Source organism: Alligator sinensis, unplaced genomic scaffold (genome assembly GCF_000455745.1).
Source record: "Alligator sinensis unplaced genomic scaffold, ASM45574v1 scaffold471_2, whole genome shotgun sequence".
NCBI classification, from domain to species: Eukaryota; Metazoa; Chordata; order Crocodylia; family Alligatoridae; genus Alligator; species Alligator sinensis.
The window spans coordinates 1,478,805-1,502,398 of NW_005842143.1; the positions used below are offsets into that span (position 1 = coordinate 1,478,805).

The 23,594-nt window shown below is 44.7% G+C and overlaps 1 protein-coding gene across 1 annotated transcript in view; it reads right to left on the minus strand.

Moving 5' to 3' along the window:
* CACNA1E (calcium voltage-gated channel subunit alpha1 E) overlaps window positions 1–23,594 on the minus strand; it is a 275,570-nt gene that overhangs the window by 29,568 nt on the left and 222,408 nt on the right. The window contains 12 exon segments of the mRNA XM_025206160.1: window positions 6,852–6,979; window positions 8,759–8,924; window positions 9,548–9,639; window positions 12,866–12,931; window positions 13,539–13,664; window positions 13,791–13,874; window positions 15,973–16,083; window positions 17,142–17,306; window positions 18,915–19,116; window positions 19,845–19,982; window positions 20,947–21,107; window positions 22,876–22,972. Of these exon segments, the coding sequence (XP_025061945.1) occupies window positions 6,852–6,979; window positions 8,759–8,924; window positions 9,548–9,639; window positions 12,866–12,931; window positions 13,539–13,664; window positions 13,791–13,874; window positions 15,973–16,083; window positions 17,142–17,306; window positions 18,915–19,116; window positions 19,845–19,982; window positions 20,947–21,107; window positions 22,876–22,972 (1,536 nt within the window).

Sequence of the window (23,594 nt, forward strand, 5' to 3'; positions counted from 1 at the left end):
CACCCAGCACTCTTCCCTGCCTATGCAGGGGGTCAGACTCGATGATCTCAAGCAAATCCCGGGACGTCTCAAGCAAATCCCGGGACGTCTCTCAAGCAAATCCCGGGACGTCATTCTCCCCCTGTACTCGGCCTTAGTGAGGCCGCAGCTGGAGTACTGTGTCCAGTTTTGGGCTCCACAATTCAAAAAGGATGTGGAGAAGCTTGAGAGAGTCCAGAGAAGAGCCACGCGCATGATCAGAGGTCAGGGAAGCAGACCCTATGATGAGAGGCTGAGAGCCCTGGGGCTCTTTAGCCTGAAAAAGCGCAGGCTCAGGGGTGATCTGATGGCCACCTACAAGTTTATCAGGGGTGACCACCAGTATCTGGGGGAATGTTTGTTCACCAGAGCGCCCCAAGGGATGACGAGGTCGAATGGTCACAAACTACTTCAAGATCGTTTCAGGCTGGACATAAGGAAGAACTTCTTTACTGTCCAAGCCCCCAAGGTCTGGAACAGCCTGCCACCGGAGGTGGTTCAAGCGCCTTCACTGAACACCTTCAAGATGAAACTGGATGCTTATCTTGCTGGGATCCTATGACCCCAGCTGACTTCCTGCCCTTTGGGCGGGGGGCTGGACTTGATGATCTTCCGAGGTCCCTTCCAGCCCTGATGTCTATGAAATCTATGAAATCTCTCATGTTTTCTAATTTTTTTTGCTTTTCTTTTCCCTCTTGCAGAAAGGATCACAATCACCTCAAGGGACCAGCCCATTACCTTAGCTGGGTGTCAGTTCAGCCTCTTGGAGAAGGATAGGTATGATACATAATAGGTGAGGAAATGCTGAGGTACATCTGCTCTGCCAGAACTCAGCTTCTTCTCTGGAGAAGGAAATATGGAAAGGATGACAGCTTCTTTGTCATGTCAGTTTATTCCCTGCTTGAGTACATGGAAAAAGACACTGAGGATGTTCCCTTTTGAAGAGGCCAGGGGCAGGGAGGGTTGGGGGGCAGGGGTAGCTGGATTATCATTGAGGACTGTTTAGCTCATTGAGCCCAGCTGCTGAAGATGGGTTGTGGAGGAGTCCTGGAGAAGTTGTGCAGACCTGGAAGAGAGGACGCACAACTGATTGAGCCCCTTTCTGATTGAGCCCCTTTCCATACCAGAGTGAAGGTCCTCAGCCTGGAAAAAATTATGATACAGTTTCCTTTCTGGGAGAGAATGGGGGAAAGGACCTTAGACAGTGGTTTTGTTCAGCACAGAGTTTCATCTCCTTGGAGAAGAAGGATTTTTCTCACTGTGCCCCAACATAAGCTCTAGAAGATGGAATGGCAAAGGATATATAGGGTGCCAAACAGTGGCTTTATGTGCATTGCTAGAGGAAGAAAACTTGGCGCATATAGTAGGCAAGTGTGGACACATCCCAGAGCCTTGTGGACACATTTGAGTGGCTACTGCTATTTGTAGGAAGAGAGGCACAGCCCATATGTGTCTTGGACAGGGGGGACAGAGAAGTCAGCACAAACAAGGAGCTAATGTCTAGCTGCTGGAGTCCCCAAGGTTAACATACTCTACTGAAGAGTTAGCTCTTTGCATCAGGGATGGCAAAACAAAACAAGATTAGGAGGGGAGCTTTCTTCCCCAAAGAAATGTCCAGGTTTGACAGCAGTGTGGCACAGCTTTTCAAAACCACCCAGGGTTCACTAAAGGACCGTGGCATCCTGCTGCCTGCCACAGCAACTGGACTTCTAGTGATTGATCCAGTATAAAGAGAGAGGCTACCTTTGCTTCTTCCCCTGTCTCACTCTTCTTTCAGGTTTCCTCTTTCCATTGACTTCCTGTGGCAGGGCACCTGTGTGTGCCTGCTTGCAGCAGGCCCTGTGGGGCCTGCCACTCAAAGGTGCTGAGTATGCAGCAGAGGCAGTCTGCAGGTGGTGGTACTCCCCAATCAGGAGTCACATGGGCACCAGGAGACTGCCTGATTGGGGAAGAGGGCTCAGTTGCTTTCAGTAAGGGCAGGTTTGAGCAGTAAAGCCAGCAGCAGTTGCTGCAAGCAGCCAGAGGCAGAACATTGCCTGACTGGAACTGCTGCCCAGGAACACCCGGAGGACAAGGTAGGAACTATGGGGATGGCAGGAGGTTCCTGGTCCTGGAGCATGACCTAAAACTGCACCCTGCTGGGGTTGGATGGTGTGGTAAGGCTGCTTCTGGCCAGGTAGCTTCCAGGAAATGCCATACCTGTCCCTCCCCAGCGAAGGGTGAGTATAGGGTGCCTGAAAACCTCAGCCCCTGCTTCCTTGTGGGTTACCCTGTGGAGGGGAAAGGCTAGGGGAGCACACCCTGACAGAAAAGCACACAGGCCCAGGCCCACTGAGTGGGGCCTGAACCAGAGTACAGGTAAGTCAACAGGTGCCTGAGGCCCAAGGGGTGTCATGTCCCAAAGGGTCCACATATGTTGACAGATGCCTGAGGCCTGCACAGCCATAGGCTGAGTTAGGGGGGCCCAGGTAAGTCATCAGACACCTGAGGCCCCAGTAGGGGGGCAGGGTAGAGTTATAAGGACCCGGCGGTGGTATAGAGTAGGGTCTGAAGGGCTGCACATAAGATGTCCAGTACTGGCAGCCAGCAGCAGCATAGAGTAGGGCCTAAGATTGTCTAAAGGGCTGCACAAGATGCTGACTAGGCTAGCCACTCCTAGCAGCAGGGTAGAATAGGGCCAGAAGATGGTCCAAAGGGCTGCACAGAAGCTGACTGGTAAAACAGGGCCCCAGTGAGGGACAAGAGTTAAAGCCACAGGTATGAATTAAAGGCCCAGGCATGTCCGAAGATGCCTGAGGCCTAGTTTAGGCCAGAGCAGCCCAGCAAGGAGCCAGGGGAGTAGTAGAAAATTTGAATGCCATCTGCAAGCCATGGGACACAGTGTAGGGTTGGTACGGAGCTGTATAATATGCCCTTGGCATCAGGCTTTAAAATGGGCAGTCTCCTGCTTTCAAAACAAACAACTTATTGATTACATCAAAGTGTGGCAGGCGAGTGTAGATGGGCAGACTGTCCAGACATGGAGGTGGGCTGGAATGGTGTCCAGCCCTGCTAGCTACCCTGCTACACTTCCCAAATGTCCTCCTGACATTTTCATCTTCCAGTTGTTAATAATAGTCACTGTCCATTCATCAAAGGAAAAAGAGCCACTGGGATGGTTCTTAGATTCTGGAAACCAATGTTATTCAGCGGGGACCCTCTCTGTGTCATGAGCAAGGCTCACACATAGCACAAGCGATTTAGAAGCTCCAGGGTTCTCTGTATTATGGAGAAGGGCAAGGGACCAATTCCTTTGAATCTGCCTTGATTGGTCTCTGAGTCAGACCCCCTACCCCACCCTTCCCTGATGTAACAACTGCTGCTTCTGGGAGGGTTTGAACCTCTTTAAACTCAAAGGAAAGCAACGTAAGGGTTCCCTTGTAAGGCGCAGTGGTAGTGGAGCAGAGGAGGGGGGAAAGGAAAGGTTAATGGTGCGTCCCGTTGCCAGGTTGTGGCTGGGGACTGGGAGGCAAACCTTGCACGCCACCCTGTAGGGGCAGTTCTCTCCCAGGCCCAGAGGCGGCGAGATCACCCGTACTAATTTGTACATATCCTTATACGAGATCCTGCCGCTGTAAAGGAAGCACAGGTGGGTTAATAGGACACCGAGAGAATGAAGAAGAGGAAACGAGTGCTTAAGTGGGGGTGAGGGACTCTCTTCAGGCCAAGAACCCAGAGGTCCATGTCTCTCTCTGCTTGAATCCATCAGGCCCAGACTGAAGAGAGCTGTGAAAAGTCACTTCCATTTAAGCACAGCTACCACCTTCTTCATTCCATGTAGTTTAGCTTCCATCACTCTTACCCACTTTGGGGATATCCCACTGGAAAGTTTTGGTACTAACAGTGCACCAGCCCGGGCACCCAGCATCCCATTCCATTGACCAATAAGGCCATTTTAGCAAGCCCATAGCTGGTCAGAGAGATTGGAAATGGGCCAGTATATTAGTACACAAGGACTGGTTTGAGTTCTGAAAGTATTTAGCACTTTTGCAGAATTGAGCCTGATTACACCATTAGCGAATTTGGCCCTATAGAGTCAGTTCATTCAAAAAATTATTTAGTTAATCTTTATTACATCCCAAGGAGGTTAGTAGCTAAGTCACTCTTATCTCCAGTGTCTGGGGAATCAGAGGCAGGAAGCAGTGAAGTGACTTGTCCAAGGCCAGACAGCTGGTCAGTGGTAGGGATGGGATCAGAACTCGGGTCTCTTATTTTCAGTCCCATACTCTGACCACCAGGTTGTGCTATGCCAAGGGCACACTTTACTGCAAGCTGATAAAGCCAGAGAATTGAGGGTCCCCCAAAAACAAATGCATTAATTTTGGGATGCAGCCCAAATCTTTATTAGATTAGCATAAATATCTAAACAGCTGAGTAGAGCAGAAGGACCTACTGGGCAGGTGCAGTCAGATACTGAGTTCCTCCTACCCAGTTCCAGATCAAAGACTTTCAGAAAATGGAAGTTTGCTGAGCAGGATTGAGGCACAGGAAACTGTAGGCCCCCTGCCCATTATTGGGAAAGTCATGGAAGAAAGCTGCCATAAAGATATATTTAAGGATGTGCAATATGCCATCTTAATACTGCCTGGGACATTTGCTTCTTGTTTCGCCTCCTTTTCTTCCCATCCTTGGTGTAGTTTTCCATCATTGGTTAGAACTTGTCTAGGCAAAATCATTCACAACAGAGGCCAGGTATCTGAACCAGGAAATGTGCATGATGTCCTTACAGGTTCCTTGTTTAACGGAACTGAGGGCCTTTGGCAACATCTTTCAGTCAGAACTTAGAACTCTATCTCCATTCCGGTGACTAGGCCTTTTGATCCCGTGTCACTCTTCCCCAATCACAGATGGGTATTTGAGCTGCCACGAGATTCTTTGGTGCAGAATCCAAGTATCCTGATTTCAGGATTAGCCTCAAAAGAGCTTGCTTCTTTCCTTCAATTTTCCATACTAGCTGGCTCATGAAAAACAGCACAGATACTCAGTTCAATGAGACCTGCATGAGAGTTGGCACTGTACCATATTTGCAAAGTATAGGCAGTGGGGTTCTACAATAGGTTCTTTTTTTTTTCCTAGACTCAGGAATACTTGGTAGCAACCAACTTTCAAATGCAGAGAGAGCTAGGATAAAAAAAAAAAAAATGGCTGAGATCAAGAGGTCCACTTCCTAACACTTCATGGCGAAAAATTCAGCATCCTAACCTTTGCTGCTTGGACCTTCTAAGCCTCCTCTCCCTTATTACAGCTTCCTCTCTCTACAGCTGACCTACAGTAACAAGGGCTGAAGTCTTAACGTTCTACCAGGCACGTGCATCTGATAAGACAACCACTCTGTTTACTGCAGGATTGGCATTACCTTCAAGGCTTTTGATGCTGTAACCCTGAAGCAGTCCCAGGAAGAACGTGCAGTCATCTTAATGTAAGACCGTAAGGCTGAACTCAACTGGAAAAAGTGTTGAAATGGAGCAGTCCAGGAATGCGTGATAGTAGAACCAATTTAAAAGTTAGCTCTTGGGAAGCAATAAATTAGGTTTGAACAGTGGATTGATTCTAGTTGGTGAGTTTCCAACTGTCAAGACTTCCAGAGCTGACATCATTCCTGGTTCCTGGTACAGTGACTAGTGTAATATGGTTGCAAAGATGCCGCTCAAGGAATTGAGCCAAACCTGACAGAAGACAGTGCTGAGAAACAGACAGCCCAGATGGTGCCCCAACGCTGATGGGATGTGGGACTAAGTGGGGCCTGCCCAAAATGCAAAGGGTGCCAATGTATATTCAGGCTGCATAGAGGACATTGATAGTATTCCTGAAGCCCATGAGCTTGGAGCTTGAAAGGCAGCCCTAATATGTTCCCAATATAGCTGAGGAGTAGAGCTAAATTAGCTGTCCCAGAAATGCCCTGGTGACCTTCAGGGTGCAGGCTGAGAACAGCTTTCCTGAACCTTTACACTGCCATTGCTCTGTGGGAGCAGAGCCAGGAGAGACCATTCTACATCCTGCCTTCTCCCATTGGCTGGCAGGAACAGAACTACTTGCCCAAAATGGAAGCTGTTTTTGAAAGAGTCATCAGAGGACTGCGAGAGCCAAAAGCCTTCTGTTGCCTCGAGAGGGAAGGGTGATATGTACTGGCCAGAACAAAAGTTGGTCCAATCCTCAGACAAACCTCTACCCAAACCACATCATCAAATCAGATTTTTCTAAACGTTTATTTGATAAGTTAGCAGGAGCCCAGCTGCGACAACAGCCTACCTGCCAGGCTCTCTCACCCATGTGAATGGCAATTTTGCATTTATAGTACACGCTGCATGCAAGGACTAGGGAACATAGAGGTCCTTGAAGGCTGTTTTGAGGGCATGGAAATCTGAATGACAGAAGAAAATAGGGAAGGAGGAAGATCAAGAGCCAAAAGTCAGTGGATGATGGTGTGAGAAGACAGAGCAGGCTGGCAAGCTGCCAAAGGAGCTTTGGAGAGAAACGTGGCAGGAGTTGCCAAAGGTTTGGATAAACATTGCATCACATGCTTATCAGAATGGAACCACAAAACCTTTGGACATTCACCAGTTACCAGCTACCATAGAAGCAGGGTGCCCATGGAGCGATAAGGCTGACCATGCACTCCAGCATGGCTCTGTACCATTGGGCATCCCAGGAGCGCTCTGCTTTTTCCTGCCACAGCTGTGTGAGTAAGCAACTCCAATAGCCTTTCCTGACTGTCCCAGATATTACAGCCAAATGGGTTCCAAAAACAAGGCCTCTGAGAGATCAGGAAGAGGCAGGGGAGCTTAGCAACATACCATGCGGCTCTGTCATACTCCGCCCAGATCCGGACAAATTCGTCTAGGTGATGAGGCCCCAGGATGGAGGAATCCCGAGTCAGGTATTCAAAATTGTCCATTATGACCGCCACAAACAGATTGAGCATCTAAGTGGAAAGGAAGGAGATGGGGGAAAAGGAATGGAGAAGGGGAAAGACAAGAGGAAGATGGTACATGTGAAAGAGGGAGAGAAGGGCGGTAAATGGAAGAGAGAAGAAAATGGAATCTGTAAATAAAGAGTATAGCAGTCTTGAGTCTGTTCCCTTCCTCCCCCTGCATAGTGCTCTCCTTGAACTGCATGGTGGGATCCTATGCTATAGTACCAATTTTCTCATAAATCAGTACTTGTATTTTCAAACAGAAATAATTTGATTCTGTTTATGCTGTGTTAAAACAGAATGGTGTTATTCACGGTACACTTAAAACAGAACAGTGAGGCTGAAAGGGGCCTCGCAAGGCCATCTAGTCTGGTTCCCTGTTGTAGGCAGGATCATCCATGTCTAAACCATCCCAGACAAGTGTCTATTTAACCTGCTCTTAAAAACATCCAAAGATGGAGATTCCACAACCTAAGTAATTAATTCCATAGCTAACCTACCCTCATAGTTAGAAAGTTCTTCCTAATATCTAACCTAAATTCCTCTTGCTGAAATTTAAGACCATTATTTCTCATCCTGTTCCCTGAGGATGCACAGAAGACTATCACCATCTCTGTTATAAAAAATCTTTCTGTATTTGAAGACGTATCAAATCTCCCCCCACCCCCTCAGTCTTCTCTTCTTCAAACTTATTAACCAATCTTTCCTTGTAAGTTATGTTTTCCAGATCACTCATCATTTTTGTTGCTCTTCATTGGACTCTTTCCAATCTGTCCACATCTTTCTAGAAGTGTAATGCCCAAAACTGGACACAGTACTCCAGGTAAGGCCTCAACAGTGCTGAATGGAGTCTAAGAATCACTTCCCAGGATGTGCATACAACATTCCTATTAAAAGTATCTCAGCTAGGGTAGAACAAATGAGTGCCAACTAAGAGGGGGTGCCAGTCTTTATCATGGCAACAGCAGCCCCTGAATGCCCCACCATTCCACATCAGGCACTTAATGAGCTTGCTATGCCTCTGCCTGTTAATAGATAATACAGCCCAGTATGCTACTGGCTTTTTTTTTGTGTGCAATACTAGTTATACTGTGGACTTGCATTCAGCTTGTGTTCCACTATAAATTCTAGGTCCTTTTCTGCAGTACTGCAACCTAGCCAGTCACTCCACAGTTGCACTTGAACATGAGATTGTTCCATCCTAAGTGCATAATTTTGCACTTGTCCTTACTCAGTTTCAACTGATTGATTTCAAACCATTTTTTCAATTTATCAAGGTCTTTCTGGATCCTAATTCTGTCCTCCAAAGTGCCTAATACCATATGAAGATTTGTGTCATCTGCAAATTTACAAAGCCTATATCAGTTTGGTCTGACAGAAGCATCAGGGAGGGGAGTCCATGTGCTTTGGTTCCAAGAGTGGCCTGTCCATATTACATATTTGAGGTGTTGCAATTGCACTGTAGTGCAGAGATATCCATGCTACTCTTAAACTAATTGGCTTGGGTATAGGTAGTAACCTAGCCACTACAGTATGGAGCTCAGAACAGACTGTAATAATGTGCCCAAGAAGCTGGGTTAAAACAAGGGCTGTTTAGCTATGCTGCTGCAGCTAAATTAGGTACTACCTATACTTCACTGTCACATAAATGGAATCAAATATCAACACAGTGGATCCCATCATCAGGGAGCAGCTGAGGGCAGGGTGGAGCTGGAAACATCCCTTGATCAGAATCAGTCTATGACAACAAGTCCTGAGGATTGGTGAGGTACAAGGAAGGAAACTCACCAGGAATGAGCAAAAGAAGATGAAGGAGACAAAGTAAACATAAGCCAGGTCAGTGCCGCAGCGCTCGTTCTCATTCTGTCCAGATGTCGCTGTAGTGTCGGGTTCACAGCCTTTGCCTTCCAGGCATGAAAGCATAATCTCTTGCCATGCCTCACCTGTGGCACTCCTGCATCCAGAACACACCCATTGTCAGCACTAGCCCAAATGACTGCCCCTCTTTGCCCCACAACATACAAGTAACTTTCTTGAGGACTCACTCACCTCCCCCTTTCTAAGATTAAAAACACCACCAAGTTATGCTGTGAGGTTTTGGACTGCAGGCATGCTAGCTGCTTTAGACAATACATGACATCTTCTTGGTAAACTAAACTGCATAATATTATTTCACGATAGGAGAAGCTAGTGACCTGATAGTGCTGGCAACTCCCTTCAACCTAGCAGGACTGCAGATAGCATTCCTATTTGAATGGAAAGCTAATCATGTTTTAAAACTGGCTTTGTTGATATTCTTCAACAGCATGATCCATGAGCTGGAAATTGGTGGCGTGAATGCAGCCCTGAGGGAATGATCAGGGAGGCATGGGGGGAGGTCACAGATGTACATGCAACGCTCAAAGGCCTCAGTGGTGAGTGCATGGCCAAGTGATCTGTCATCTCTGCTTTCACTTCCCAGAGCCCGAGCCAGTGCTGACTCTCCTCAGCCAAGACCAGAATTCAGCAGTGTGGCATGGACAAAACAGGTGGGGCAAACTGCGACATCTGTTTGTAACTTGAGGGACACACATGTACCTAAAGAGGAGCATGAGGGAGGCCAAGAAGCTGCGGAAGTTGTTGTGCCGGTTTATGTGGCTTCCTTCATCTAGTTTGATATTCCCAAAAACCTATGAGCAGAAAGGAAGGAAAGAAGGAAAATTCAGCACATGAGATGTGCCAAGCCAGGAAGCAAGCCGACCTTCACAGCCAGCAACTCAGCATGGGCTGGAAACCGTTACCTTCCCTCCCATGCACCCATGGCGCAGACAGCTGGTCTGAGCATAATAGCCAGCACATCAGAAAGGCGACTTCATCTGCTGGAGCTGGCCCTTCAGAGAGGAGCTCTGCTGGCTGTCACCAGGGGCAGGCACTGATGCTCATCCACACCGACAGAGTCATACACACACACACATTTAACACACACGTGTCCTACTGGTGAGAAATGTACCAGACCAGAAGCTGTTTCCTACAGAACAGCAGAGTACTAAAGCTGTTGAATGCTTTGCACGTTATCAAGAGGCTTCCTTCAAAAAAGGGTAATAACTCCTCAGATAACATTCCCTTCTCTCCTTCAGTCCATTGGTACAACTCTCCCAAACCGATGAGGCTGAACTTTTTATAAATAAAGGGAGAATATAAGATGACACCGCTGGTACATATGAACGATTGTGAAACACTCTAATTCTGTGATAAAGGATGCTGTAGAAATATCTAAAATATCTTCTGGGACAATTCTGGTGTAGTTCACCACATTTCCAGTATAAGCATCTTGAGAAAAAGGCAAGGTCTGAATACAAGACTAGGGCCCAGAAGTCTAAATCCAACTCCAACAAGTATTTCCTTCTGTTGCAGCAGGCAAAGCACGTAACCTCTTTGCCTCAGGTTCTCCATTCCTACAATAAATATATTGGCCAGGCGTGGGACACTGCAAGCATGCTTCAATTCACAGACTATTATATGGAGATGTGATGGATGTTACGGATATGTTGTATAATCAGAAATAATTTTGTCTCATTGCTTTAAGTGTTTGTATGTTTGTTGTTGGCTCACTTGGGAATAATTAACACTAATCCTCTGGCATGTAAGCCAGTGTGAGGAGTCTTGTTCCCTCAAAGAAAATGCATATACTGGTTTGTTCTGTTTCACAAAACCAGACAAAGGTGAAGGGTTGAAAGAGAGAACTCTGCTCTTGGGCCAGAGGCACATGTACAGAGACACAGATTGGAACAAAAAAACAGACAAACTTGTGTCTGCACATACCAGGATCCTACACAGGTGATGGAGGATACCTGGTTCTTCTAGCTTGTGTACAGACAGGTGTTTTCTCCGTAATGCTTGTATCTTAAAAGAAGTGCTACTCTGCTTTGCAAAAGCTGATTGGTCACATTTCTCTCTGTCACTGTCCCTAAGAGATAGCAAATCCACAGAAAATCCAACCTGCTAGACACAATCACAATGACTTGCAAACACCCTAATCTTAAAGGGAAAGGATGCAAGCATTTGTACCTGAGACCTAAGTGGACTGTCCACGAGGAGGTGGTTGGAGGGGCAGGGGCAATCAAAGGTATAGTTATAACACTGAAACTGTGACCATACAATAATACTGACCTACACCCCAGCAATACTGCCAGGCTTAATTAGTTTATGCTAGTAAAGTACTTTGAAGAGGGGAAGTATTGTATTATTATCATTAAATATTTATTCTGCTTTCTGTGTACCTAAAAATATGCTAACTGCGGAGTATTTTTTTCCACAAAGGTTTGGAACATGTAATTGTATTTTCTGCCTCCAGCTATTTTGTTCAAATAACGCCCACTGATTCCACTGCTTGGGGATTTGCTCACAATGGTGTGAAAAAAAGCAACTACTATCACACTGCGGGGGGGGAGGGGGGGGGAGGAGCTGAATCATATGGCAGCTGGGGGAGGAGAAAAGACCTGGAGCTGATGGGGGAATGTAGGGAAGGATGACCAAAAAACTGGTCACTGATATTCAGCTTGGAGGAAAAAGGAAGGAAGGCAACTTAAATAACCACATCTCCAATCAGAAAGGGAAGCCAAATTTTCCCCGTCTTCAGAGCAGGTGGTAGCCATGTCATCCAGAATTCACGAGAACACATTTCCCCCACCTCCCAAAAGCACTTCACAACTGTGAACATCAGGCAGTTCTATTAGTTAACACATTGCCTACAGTTATGAAATAATAAACCCCTGAATATTAATAGCCAAAGATGCCTTCTGAAAATGTAGCTCTTAGGAAGTAAAACCACAAGACAGAACCTGGAGAGCACTTTAAGCTTATGCTTAACATTAAGCACAGGTAGTCCCACTCATTTTAGTCCCTTTCACTCACAAGCTTAACTGCTTTAGTAGATCTGGGCCTAAGAAACTGATTTTGCAAAATGCTGAGCATCTACAGTTCCTGCTGACTTCAATTGCAGGATCAGCCCCTGACCATTGTTTCAGCAACATGTCTGTGAATCTTCCCCAGGGATCCCCATTTTTCCATGATAAAATGAAACACCACTATGTACATATCTATATATTAGTGGTGTTTCATTTTAATCATGGAAAAATACGGATTTTGGGTTACTTTTTTAAACTGAAAATTGGGGATTTTTTTTTAAATCAAAGAAAACCAGGATCCCTGGTCTTCACACACAAATGCATATTGGACCATAGGGGAGTGTTTGTTGGTTTGGATCCGAGGCACAAAAGGCTCTTGCATGCTCTCTGTGTAAACTACCTTTTGCAGGTGGGTGACAGATGGTAGAAGCTGAGAAATTTCTAAAGTCTTAGAAAGTAAAGAGATCTGATTTGAAAGGAACATTCTAACCTGTCCTTTTTGGGTTGCCCCGCTGAGTCGGATGGGAATGTCTGATGATGCAGTCCATATGAAGGATTCCATCCACATGTTCTTCATCATTGCGGTGATGTCACCATGATGATTTAACCAACCCATGGAGTAGGGAGTCTAGATATATACTCTATCAGTGAATTTCTGAGGACACACACTGGCAACCTGTGAGTATATTAAATGCTGCACCTCATTAGCAAGCTGCTTAGACCTCAAACCTCTGGGCAGCCTGATTTATTAAACAGGAACTAACTTGATAAGCAGATGCTGGACTCAATAATGCTGAAATAGGTGAGAAAGGCCGTGTCTACACGAGACGCTGACTGCGCAGTTATTACTGTGCCGACATTTAGTACTTGTCATGGGCTACTGCGCAGTCAGCGTCTCGTGCAGATGCCGCCAAAGCGAAGATGCAGCCGAAGTGCAGTATTCTTCATTCTGTCAACTCCAGAGAGAAGCATCCCAGTACGTGAGATACATCCAGATATTTTGACTTACCTGCATCCCAATGATTGCGTATATGAAGAAAAGCATAGCTATCAAGAGACAAACGTAGGGAAGGGCCTGAAAGACAAGTCCACAAGAGTTTGATTTAGCACAGATAGAGGCTTCAGAATATTGGTTATCTTCAATGGTTTGTGAACTGTACTGACCGCCGCCCCCAGAGGATACAGCAATGACGTACAAAAAGCCAGTCAGCACCTCACTTCCTGCTGGAACTTCACAATATTTTTCAGTGATTACAGAAGCTAGAGCCAAACTGTGTCTCATCATTCCGTTTTATAAAAGGCACAGACAAAGACTTGGCATATGCGAAAGCACACCGGCAAGCACCCCCATTAAACAGCTGGCAAAGTGTGCCAGTTACTGGCTTGTAAATGGACACCTTTCATATGCATCACAAAGACCTTCAAGGACCCTCTGCAGTGGAGCAGTCCTTTCTCTTCTACTGTGAGGCAGGCTTACCATTTTGCCCCTCTGGAGTTAGAATTAGGTAAGCTAATTCCGAAAAGTTCAGAAGTTTGTGTCAGCTAAACTGACTAAAATTTGGATACCGACTAAGATTTCTGATTCTTCCTGCAACCTATCAGGTCAGAACTGCCATGAGAATAATTCAAGTTTAGTAACTGTCCCACACTTCTCCACTGAGAAGCCAACACACCCCTTTTACCTTGAAAGACTGCACAAAGGTCCACAGCAGAATACGGATGGTGTAGCCCTGGCGGAGCAGTTTGATGAGGCGAGCAGCCCGGAACAGCTTCAGAAAGCTCATGTTGAAGCCACTGGTGTTTACCAACTGTGAGAAAACCAAACTATCAGAAGAAGGCCAGAACTGCCACACCTAACCTACTTCCCAAAGACAGGCAGGGAAAGAGACCCACCTCAAATTGCTACCACAATTCCACAGAGTCAAAATGCTCACCTTGGTGTCTGTCAAGATAATTTCTGTGATGCTGCCTATCACAGTGATGAAGTCAAAGATGTTCCAGGTGTCCCGGAAATAATTCTGAAGAGATCCAAAAATAAAGATTTAAACACAAGATGTCAAGTCCAGACCGGTGCTTAAACACATGCCAAGTCTCCTTGTATAAGAGTAATCAATATCATATCATTCCTCTTTATGCAACCATGGTCCAGAATACTGTCCTACTGTTGCTGTGGACAAGAATGTCCACATAGTGAATAGGATTTTCTGAGGTGACTCATGAGCTGAATAAGCCAAATTGGTAAAAAGATTCCCCATGGGCACAGAATTCTCTCACATGCATAAGGATATCATTAAAGGGTTATAGATAAGAACAAAAAAACTACTACTTGAAGGTACAAATATCAGTGGATGAAACCAGAGGTATACTCATCTATTTAAACAGGCAACCAATTATTCATACACAATCTAGCGCTTACCTGGGTACCTACAACTCAGACAAAATCTTGAAGGTAGTGTAAATTTTGTGTGAATGAGACTTTAAGGACTGGATATAATAATAATACTTTGCCTTTCTCTAGCACCTTCCATTGGAAGAAATCAAAGGGATTTAAAAAGGTAAGTGGCATTATTCCCATTTTAGAGATCAGGACAACGAGATACAGAGAGGTTGAGAACCCAGCAAGCCAGATGTGGAGCCATCGACAGAATCCAGGTCTCCTAACTCCTAGTTCTGTGCTCCAAGCACTAAATTATATAGCTTCTTAAACATTTATCTCAACTCAGCTGAGGGCATTTAGTGTACTGTGTGCACAAACACATGGGCTGCTTCTTTAGAGAATAACTCTCAGCCCTGGTGAACCTTTCAGTTTACTAGCACAACATTCTGTTTCTGTGTTATGGTGGGGGGTTATTCATTATGTATCGACTGCAGACCATCATACAAATGGACCATCATTAATTTGCAACAGGACAGTTTTCAATCTGTGCATCTTGCAATCTAACAACAATTTTTAATGTAAATTTAATGGACAATGATGTGATGACAATGGTTAGGATGCAGGTGTCCTGAGATCACGGTATCATACTAACCAATATTGTCAGACTGATGATTTGTATTTCCCTGGGTGTCCTTTATCTCTCATAAGATGGTAAGCTGTGTGTGGCAGGAACCATCTTTTAGTTCTATGGCTGTACAGCATGGGGTATTGACCATTAGTGGGGCTCCCAGGCACAATAATAATAAGTATTCCACATGCTGGCTTAGGATAAGGGAGAGCAATCAGATTTCATCCAACAGGATGGATAATAAACAGAAGGAAACAGAATCAAAGAGCAAATCAAATTAGCTTTTCCAAAGCTGTGCAGGGTAGGTGAAGAAAAACGTGTTATGTTCATAAATAACAAATCCCTTATGTTTGAATAATAACATGATTCGTTGAGAGGTGGATGATTCAAGGAATGGTAATTTGATAGAAGGCCTTTTACTGCTAGATCACCAGTTCAAATCAGGGTCAAACTGACAAGTCAAAAGCTATCAGTGGATGGGCATTTCATGGCCTATTCCAAAGGAACTGGTGGATTTGCTGTAATACCTAGCAGAGAGGTGTTAACATGACAACAGCCACCACCACAACAGACAGTAAGTGGCATTCTGGCTGGCAGTCTCAGCAGAAGGGCTAAGGACTCAATGGGGCTGGAAACTGAATTACTCAGGAGGTGGGGGATGACAATCTGATAGCTTTCACTAGTGTTGAATTCATTCAAAAGAGCAAAATGACTAAAAATGAGAACAGTTTGCGGCAGTAGTGGGGGTGACTCTCAGCAGCTCCGATTGTATTAAAACTCCAGAGATTTCATCCAGAGATACTCATTTTGGAATCCTAAAAGATCCACAGATTGGCTCAGGGATCTGGAAGGATCTTTACTGAGAAACCAGGTACACATCCAGACACAGCGTGCTTCATGGGACTCCAAAGAAAGGTTCCAATACTCAGGACAATTACAGTCCTCAATCAAATGTGAGATCTAAATATCATTTGCATGCTGTAGGAAGACAATCCCATTCCAAATGCCAGAACAGCATACTAATTACAAACTAGGACACCAAAATCCTGTAGCAGTGCCAGATCAATTGAGAATCTCATGCTGGTACTGAGTACTGGTAGTAACAACTTACCAAGAAGCCAAAAGCTATGATCTTCAGGACACATTCCAAGGAGAACACCATGGTAAATGCAATGTTCAGGTACTTCAAAGCCAGCTCGTATGTATAGGGTGCAGAATAATACTGCCAGAAAGAGAGAGTTGTAACCATCTAATGAACAGCTACAGAAATGGAATCTTACAACAAGGCTCCCTGAATTTCATCATAATGGGACTTGGACAAGCCCCTGAGTTTCATCCCATGTGATGGATGGCATAATGGTAAAACTCTTGTTATTTAAGCCAGCTACCATACATTCCCAGTAATGAAATAATGAGCCTTCCTTTCTCCTGATTAGCCCCATCTGGTAGGGAAGGGTGAGTAAGTGAAACTGAGGAAAGGAAGGGCACTTAAAAATGGCAATCACTAGGAGTGAATCATAGAATAAATCCAGGTCATACTGCAATTGTTATGAGTACCCCAATAACTCTTGATGTCTCCTGTTCAAGGCACTTTTGTTTCAAAGAGGCTGCTTGTTACCCAAAATGAATCCTTTCTGGGAAAATTGCAAGTGGGCAATGCTTTTGTGTGCAAATCTGTGGTCTCATAAGAGATTCCTCCAGGCTACAAGGAAAACTAGAAACAAAGAGAGACTCTTATAAAAATATGATAGTCTTAGCCTTCCTCTCAGTAAAAGAGTGAAGAAATACTGAGGCCTCCGCTCAGCAATAGAGTGGAGGCCTCCATGTGGAATGCAGCATGTTTCTGCACACGGAAATCAAAAAAGTTAGATGTCGGTGAAAGAACTGCATTTGAGCAGACAAATCATTTAGCCAGATATTTAAACCTGGAAGTAAAAAAGCATAGGTGAACTGTAAGAGGCTACATCAGGGTCCCTTTGAAAGTCTGGCCATGTATGTCATTGGGATTTATTGCCTTCCAGGTTTCACTGCAAGAACTCAGCTCTATGGATTGAGTACAGCATGCCTGAATGAAAACTAAAGACAGTGTTGGAGGAGCCAAGATTGTGACCTCATCAGTTTCTTAGCCAACAGACATGATATAAAATGAAATCCTGGCATCATCTCCTTAAAAACAAATTACATGCTTTCTAAATCCCTTCCTGTCTGCTTCTCCTCCCCCACAACTTCCCTAAGCAGGGGCAAGCCATTCCCAGCCTCTGAGAAATTTGGTCAGCTCACCTTCATCATCAGCACCACAGTATTCAAAGCTATCATGGCCATGATGGTGTATTCAAAGGAAGGAGAGACCACAAAGTGCCAGACACGGTACTGGAAGGTATGTCGGTTTTGAGGCATGTAGCGAGTGAGAGGTTTGGCACTGATGGCAAAGTCAATGCATGCCCTCTGGAAAAAAAAATCCATTAGCTTGGACTCAGCTTCTCTTTTTCCCCCTTCATGTCCTTGTGTTGATAGTAGGGTTTGGTGGACTGCAGAGAAACCAGGCAGAGGATCTGCCATGGGCACAATCCTCATATTCTGTCAGGGGTTATGAAGTCTATTCTGGGTATTAAGCTACAGAAACAGCCCTACATCACAGCAACTTGCTGAGTTAACTGAACCGGACATAGGAAAGGACATGCCTCTGTAAGCAAAAGGTCTTTGTAAGATGAAGTTACATGTAGACGTTAATGTAGTGAAACAATGTAGGATGTTCATTGTACTGTACTGTAAACTGTTTTGCTGCATTCAGACTGAATATAAAGGAGTTAATGATAATGATATTACTACAATGATTTATATTTGTATGGAATGATCAGACTACAAGGATTGTATAGAATTATTGAGTTGTTACATTTGGCTTGTTTTCAGGAATTATAATATATATTTGTCTAATAATAATAATAACAACCATATCGTGAGCTAATGAACACATTGGTTCTTCAACTTTGGCATTTTTCTTACACCTGGGTATGGTTATTGCCACAAACACAGGAAGTTTCTTCAAATTATCATCTGAAAATGCAAGCTCTTTGGCAGGAACTACACAGGAAGTCTTCTTTCTTACATGTTAATTTATCTTACTGTCACTGTATTATATCAATGGGTAATTGATCCATTTACTTCACTACATCTGTTGTGTAATGGAAAACAGTATTAGTTTAGCACGAATAAGCTATGGCTCACTATAGCCAACAGAACAAGATAAAATACAGATGAAGAAAATAATTTCCCTCTTAAAACCAAGGGGCAAAACCTTGCTGGCTGTAAAGTGGGTCAGGGAGGAGTTATGGCTTCCTTACTATTCCATCCTAGTAATGGTGTGGGTGATTCACAGCAGCCACAGATGGGGCTTTTACAACAATGGCCCCCTTTAAAGATATCAGGGCAGCTTGGTGAACTGTTGGTGTGAGGGGGATCAGGATTGAGTTAGTAAAAATGATCCAGGAATGATTGAAATATCTGAGGCTCCAGAAAATACCTTTTCTTATATACAACACACGCTCTTTTCCAAAATTCAGCTGCTGGAAATTTGGATAGGTTTTCCCTTCCCCTCACAGAGCACCTATGAGCAAGTCTATACAGTAAGAGCAGTTTCTGATGGGGATAGGAGAGAGTGAAAGTAATGCTGCAGTGCTGCACAAGGGGCTCCCTAGCTGTTGGCCGCCAATATTTTCTCTGCCCCCCACATCAGAGGCTCCTGTTGCAGAAGCAAGGAAAGATTGTTTACTCTTCATGCAGCCTTTCAAAAACAAGGTGCATATCTTATTTGGGAGGCTATTGCACATGAGAAAATAAGATACAATGGGAAGGCATGCACTGCACAGAGTGTAGTTCAGACTGAAGTGAACGTTACTGAACTCCTGCTGGTTTTCTTACCATATGCCTTATTTAGGCCTTAGGGCTCTGCTCTCTGTGGCCTGCATCTTAAACTGTCTTTCCACAGCAAAGGGAAAATGAAACCATCTTTTATTCCACCCTCTGCTCTCCTACTTTACCTGTGCTATGCATTACCTCATTCTTCTCCAGACTGCATTCCTCCATCATTTTGTCTCCTTGCTCCTGGAATGTGATGATAATGAGAGCCACAAAGATGTTGACAAAGAAGAAAGGGAAGACCACAAAATACACCACATAAAAAATGGACATCTCCATGCGGTTACTGCGGCTGGGCCCCCGGTCCTCCTCGGTCACATCCACGGAATGCTGCAGCACCCTGGAGCATGGGGCAAAGAGAAGCCCAGTGGGTCACACACATGATGGCAGGCCCATTCCAGATGCCTCCCCAGACTGTCTTTTACTGGGAGAGCATCATGTACCTAACAGAACCCCTTTCCAATATCTACCTCCATCCAATCCTACAGTGCATACTTGTCACATTGATAAAACAAACCAAATCCTTGCTAGAATCCCAAGAACAAGCTCATAAGGGTTGCTGTGCTCACCATAGGAGGAGATATTTTCCCTCCTACATTACAAGAGCCCAGAACTATTTCCTGTGTCCAAATGAAGATGCGCTGTGCTGGAGTTAAAGCATGTCACTCATGCAAAGGAGTGTCCCAGAGCTCCCCAGTGTCACACATAAGGACAAAGCCTGCCCAAGAGCTCCTCCAACATGAAGAGTGGAGTAACCAATAGAGCTCCAGCTGTTTCATGCTCGGAGATGGACTGGCCCAAAAGTCCCCTCAGGCCCACTCAGAAAAGTGCACTGTCCCATAGTTAACTTTGCAGGAAGGGAGCTGATCTCACCACACCCACTGACTTGCCAACATTTTCTCACACTGATATAATTTCTCAACCTTTCTCTCCTTTTCTCTCCCACAAGGAGAAACATAGATATTAACTCCACCACATAGCTTTCTGAAAGGGGAAAACGTTAGGTTTCGCTGTGAAACCTATGCTCATAGACACAGGCAAGCAAAGACAACCAAGTCTAATACTCACTGTGGCCACCCCTCTCCAGTGGAGACAGTGAAGAGTGTAAGTAAAGCCCAAATGATATTGTCATAGTGGAATTCATGGCGCTTCCATTCACGACACTTCACTTCCATCTTGTTTTTCTCATGGTCCACATAATTGCCTCTGTAAGGTGAGAAGAGAACCTCAGGACTTCTTTATGCCGTCAGCACTGGAGAGGTGGGCTTCACGCTTGGGGCAGTATGGAAAGAAACCTACTCTCTCCATGCAGGTATGGAAACGTCTTAGTAAGGACAGAAAATGAAGGGCATCGGAGATAAGGAGAAAAAGGATGAGCAGGGTGAGGGAAGCAGAGAGGAGGGAAACAAAACAATAAAAAAGGAAGGAAGGTAACAGGATTGGAGAAAAATAGGGAAAACAAACAAGGAAAAACTTAAGAGATCAATGAAAGAGTAAAGGACAAAAGAGGGGAAGCTGGGGCGGGGGGAGCGGGGGAGGGTTGGGCTAGTAAAAGAGAATGGATTACAAGAGTTTGAAGCCCAAGTGGTCATTTCAGCAGCTGAAGCTATGGCTTCTTAGCCAGTCATGGGGCTAAATGGTAATGTTTTGTGCAGGGCAACAATTAGGAGCTGACTTTGCTTCCTCGACATTCTAATTGAAAAAAACCCCACTGAGGAAAGCACCAGGTGAAATGCGTCTCAACCTTCAGTTGAAGAGACCAGCTAAGGGGAGGCAGGGAGGCTCAGTGTTCATTTAAAGCTGGGTTTCTTTGTACTGATCCCACTATGACTTCTCCCAAGATGGCAGGGAGCATTCTCTCTGAAACAGAGATTTCACCTCCAGAATGGAATGAGAGCAAGTGGTCTGTAAGGCCTCTTCTACATGAGTCTTCAAGCAACATTTTATGGGTTTGGTTGCCCAGGAAGTGAGGACTGTGTGTAACCCATGACCAAGGATTGAATTCAGAACCCAAACTGGACAGTAACCAGAGTTTTGAGGGGTTGGAGGGAGAGGGAAGAGTGAGAATCCTAGACTTTTCAGGTACTTATGATTCTCAGCACACTAGATGGGAATGAATGTCTTTGCCATGAAAGCAGACTAGTTCATATATGCTGCTTGTTGTACCTACATGCAGTCCTTCTCTGTGTCCTTAGAGCTGTCTGTACAATAGAAAAATTTCCCCTTGAAAAGCTGGACAGCGATGACAGCAAAGATGAACATGAAGAGCTTGTAAACAATGAGTATGTTGAAGACATTCTTCAAGGAAGTCACAACACAGTCAAAGACAGCCTGCAGGAGAAAGCAAAACCAAAGACGTGATTTCCTGACATGATTATGCTGGAAAACCAACATATTCTGGCAGAGTTTAGGACCAAAATTACCTAATGACAGGATGTTTTTCTCACTTCTAGTAAGGAAAAAATGCCACCACCATACTTTGCTCTAGGCAGCATCAGCTATTTTATACATGACTGCAATATACCGCCCCCAAAAAATCCTACCTAGGAGAGAACTGCTTCATCAGGAACAGAAGCAGTAGTGAATATTTATAGCACATAGCACTCTTTGCAGCTACAGCAGTGTACGAGGGACCTCAGTAACAGCTAATGACCACAGATTTGTTTAGCCTCACCTCAACTGGCAAGACTTCTCGGATAGAAGACTGGACATCTCTAATTACAGTAACATCAACACCTGACATTTTTTCATCCTTAGACCTCAAAACACATAACAAAGGAGGCAGCCTCATTCTCCCTTTTTCACCGATGGGGAAACCTCAGCACAGAGAGGTAACTGACTTGGCCCTAGGTCAACTGGCAGGCCAGCAGCAAAATGGCATTTTTCTTTTAAAATAATCTCTAGAAAATAGTACTCTTACGGTATCTGATTCTTTTAGCAAGTTATACATGTCAGTGCTTTTAGTTGCTGGTAAATATACTGCTGGGCTGGGCAGGGGCCTCAGGCTTGTTTTAATACCAGCTTTCATTTATGACATAGAATGTGAGAGGCTGCTACAACTGGAGTTGTCTTCTTGTTCTGTGTCTCTGGAGCATGTAGCACAGTATGGTCCTGGTGCCTGGCTGGACAACACACACAAGACCACATGGACTCCTCTGAACACTGAACTACACTGAACCACTGAGAGCTCTGGTAGTCAGAGCTCTGTGTTGTGAATCACAGGTGGAGAACTGGCATCTGATTTTAAAGGCTCTACAAAGTTATCCCTGAAACGGGTTTTTTTTTTTTAATGTTGTGTCCGCTTCCAGCAGACTCCACTGCATTTACTGACTTTGTGTGGCATTCTGCACACCTAAGTCAGGCAGAACTACACAGACTGCAATAGGTACTCAGAACAGCTGTGGAGAAGCATCTACGCTGCCTAAACTATCACCACCCAAAAGGGGATCAGTAGGTTTGTAAGCTGCCTTGGTGGGAAAGGAACAGATCTTTAGGTCAATAGTTGAATTTTCTTCAAATAAGCTTACCCCATTGCAGTATCCAGCATGTCGGGTTTATTTTGAGGCCACCTCTAGTTTCAGTAGCAGATTAAATAATCCCTATATATTATGGGTGTCTAATTGGGGTTCTCAAACCTCATGCTTAAATAAGCAAAGCAGCAGCCAAGCCTACTTTAACCAACTGAGTATCCAGAGATGAATTTTAAACAGCCTATTGGACTTAAGAGAGGCTATGTGTGAAAACTGGGCTTGCAAACAGCCTGTCAATCCACTGGTACAGTTTGCAGAATGCTTTGAGATGTTATGACAGGAACCCATACAAATACTTCTACTCTTTATCTACTGCTAGCCATAGAGAACTTTATACCTCTATGAATCAGTTTCTAAGGTGCTAGTCTGCCCTGCCTTCTGTACAGAGAACTAGTCTGTGCTCCAGGGCCAGGACCTCAAGTGCCATGTGAAAGAAGGTAGAGGGGAGGAAGAAAATATCTCTTTTAAAAATGGGCACAACCTGTGATGTTAACCTTCTTGGGACTCTGCCATAATGCCAACTAACCCTGGGAAAAATACAAATGGATGCAGAGAATCGCAAGCATTACCTTGAGTTTGGGCAATCGCTTAATAGTTTTCAGCGGCCTCAAGACCCGCAGTACACGGAGAGACTTAATAGTTTTGATATCCCGGCCCTTGTTGGTCCTACAGAGTTTGAGAGAAGCACGCACACCCAAAAACAAAACAAAAAGATAATAAACTTCCAGAATTTGGGATGAGCTTAGTGCAGTTTTTCAACAGCTTTTGTTATCTGTCAACATATGCATATACATGAGAAAAGTAGGGCTACATTCAAATGCAAATCTACTGGTGTCAGCCATGTGTTACCTGCTGACATGATTCATGGTATTTAACACGTACACCAAAAATGTTAATGAATGAAAAATCAGACACCTTAGATCAGACTTAGGTGGTCAGAGCATTAATCCCAGCTCCAGGTTTAATGTAGTTTCCCTTTGCTGTGGAACAACTGCCCTAACAAACCCTATTATTGTGAGAAACGGTGACATAACAAGGTTAAAGCAGGTGATTCAACACTCTCTCTGAGTTGTGCCATCTGCTTCGAAGGCACTGTGCCACACAGAATTCCTGGGGCATCACTACCTCTTGCTGCCTGCCAGGTTTGAACAATCTGTTTTCCTAGTGCAGAAACACTCCTTGGTCTGTGCCATTTTTAAGTGGGACTAACAAAATGCCACTGACCTTGCAATTAAAAAAAAAAAATGTTTCACTTGTAAGAATATTACCTATTTGTAATAACAATAAT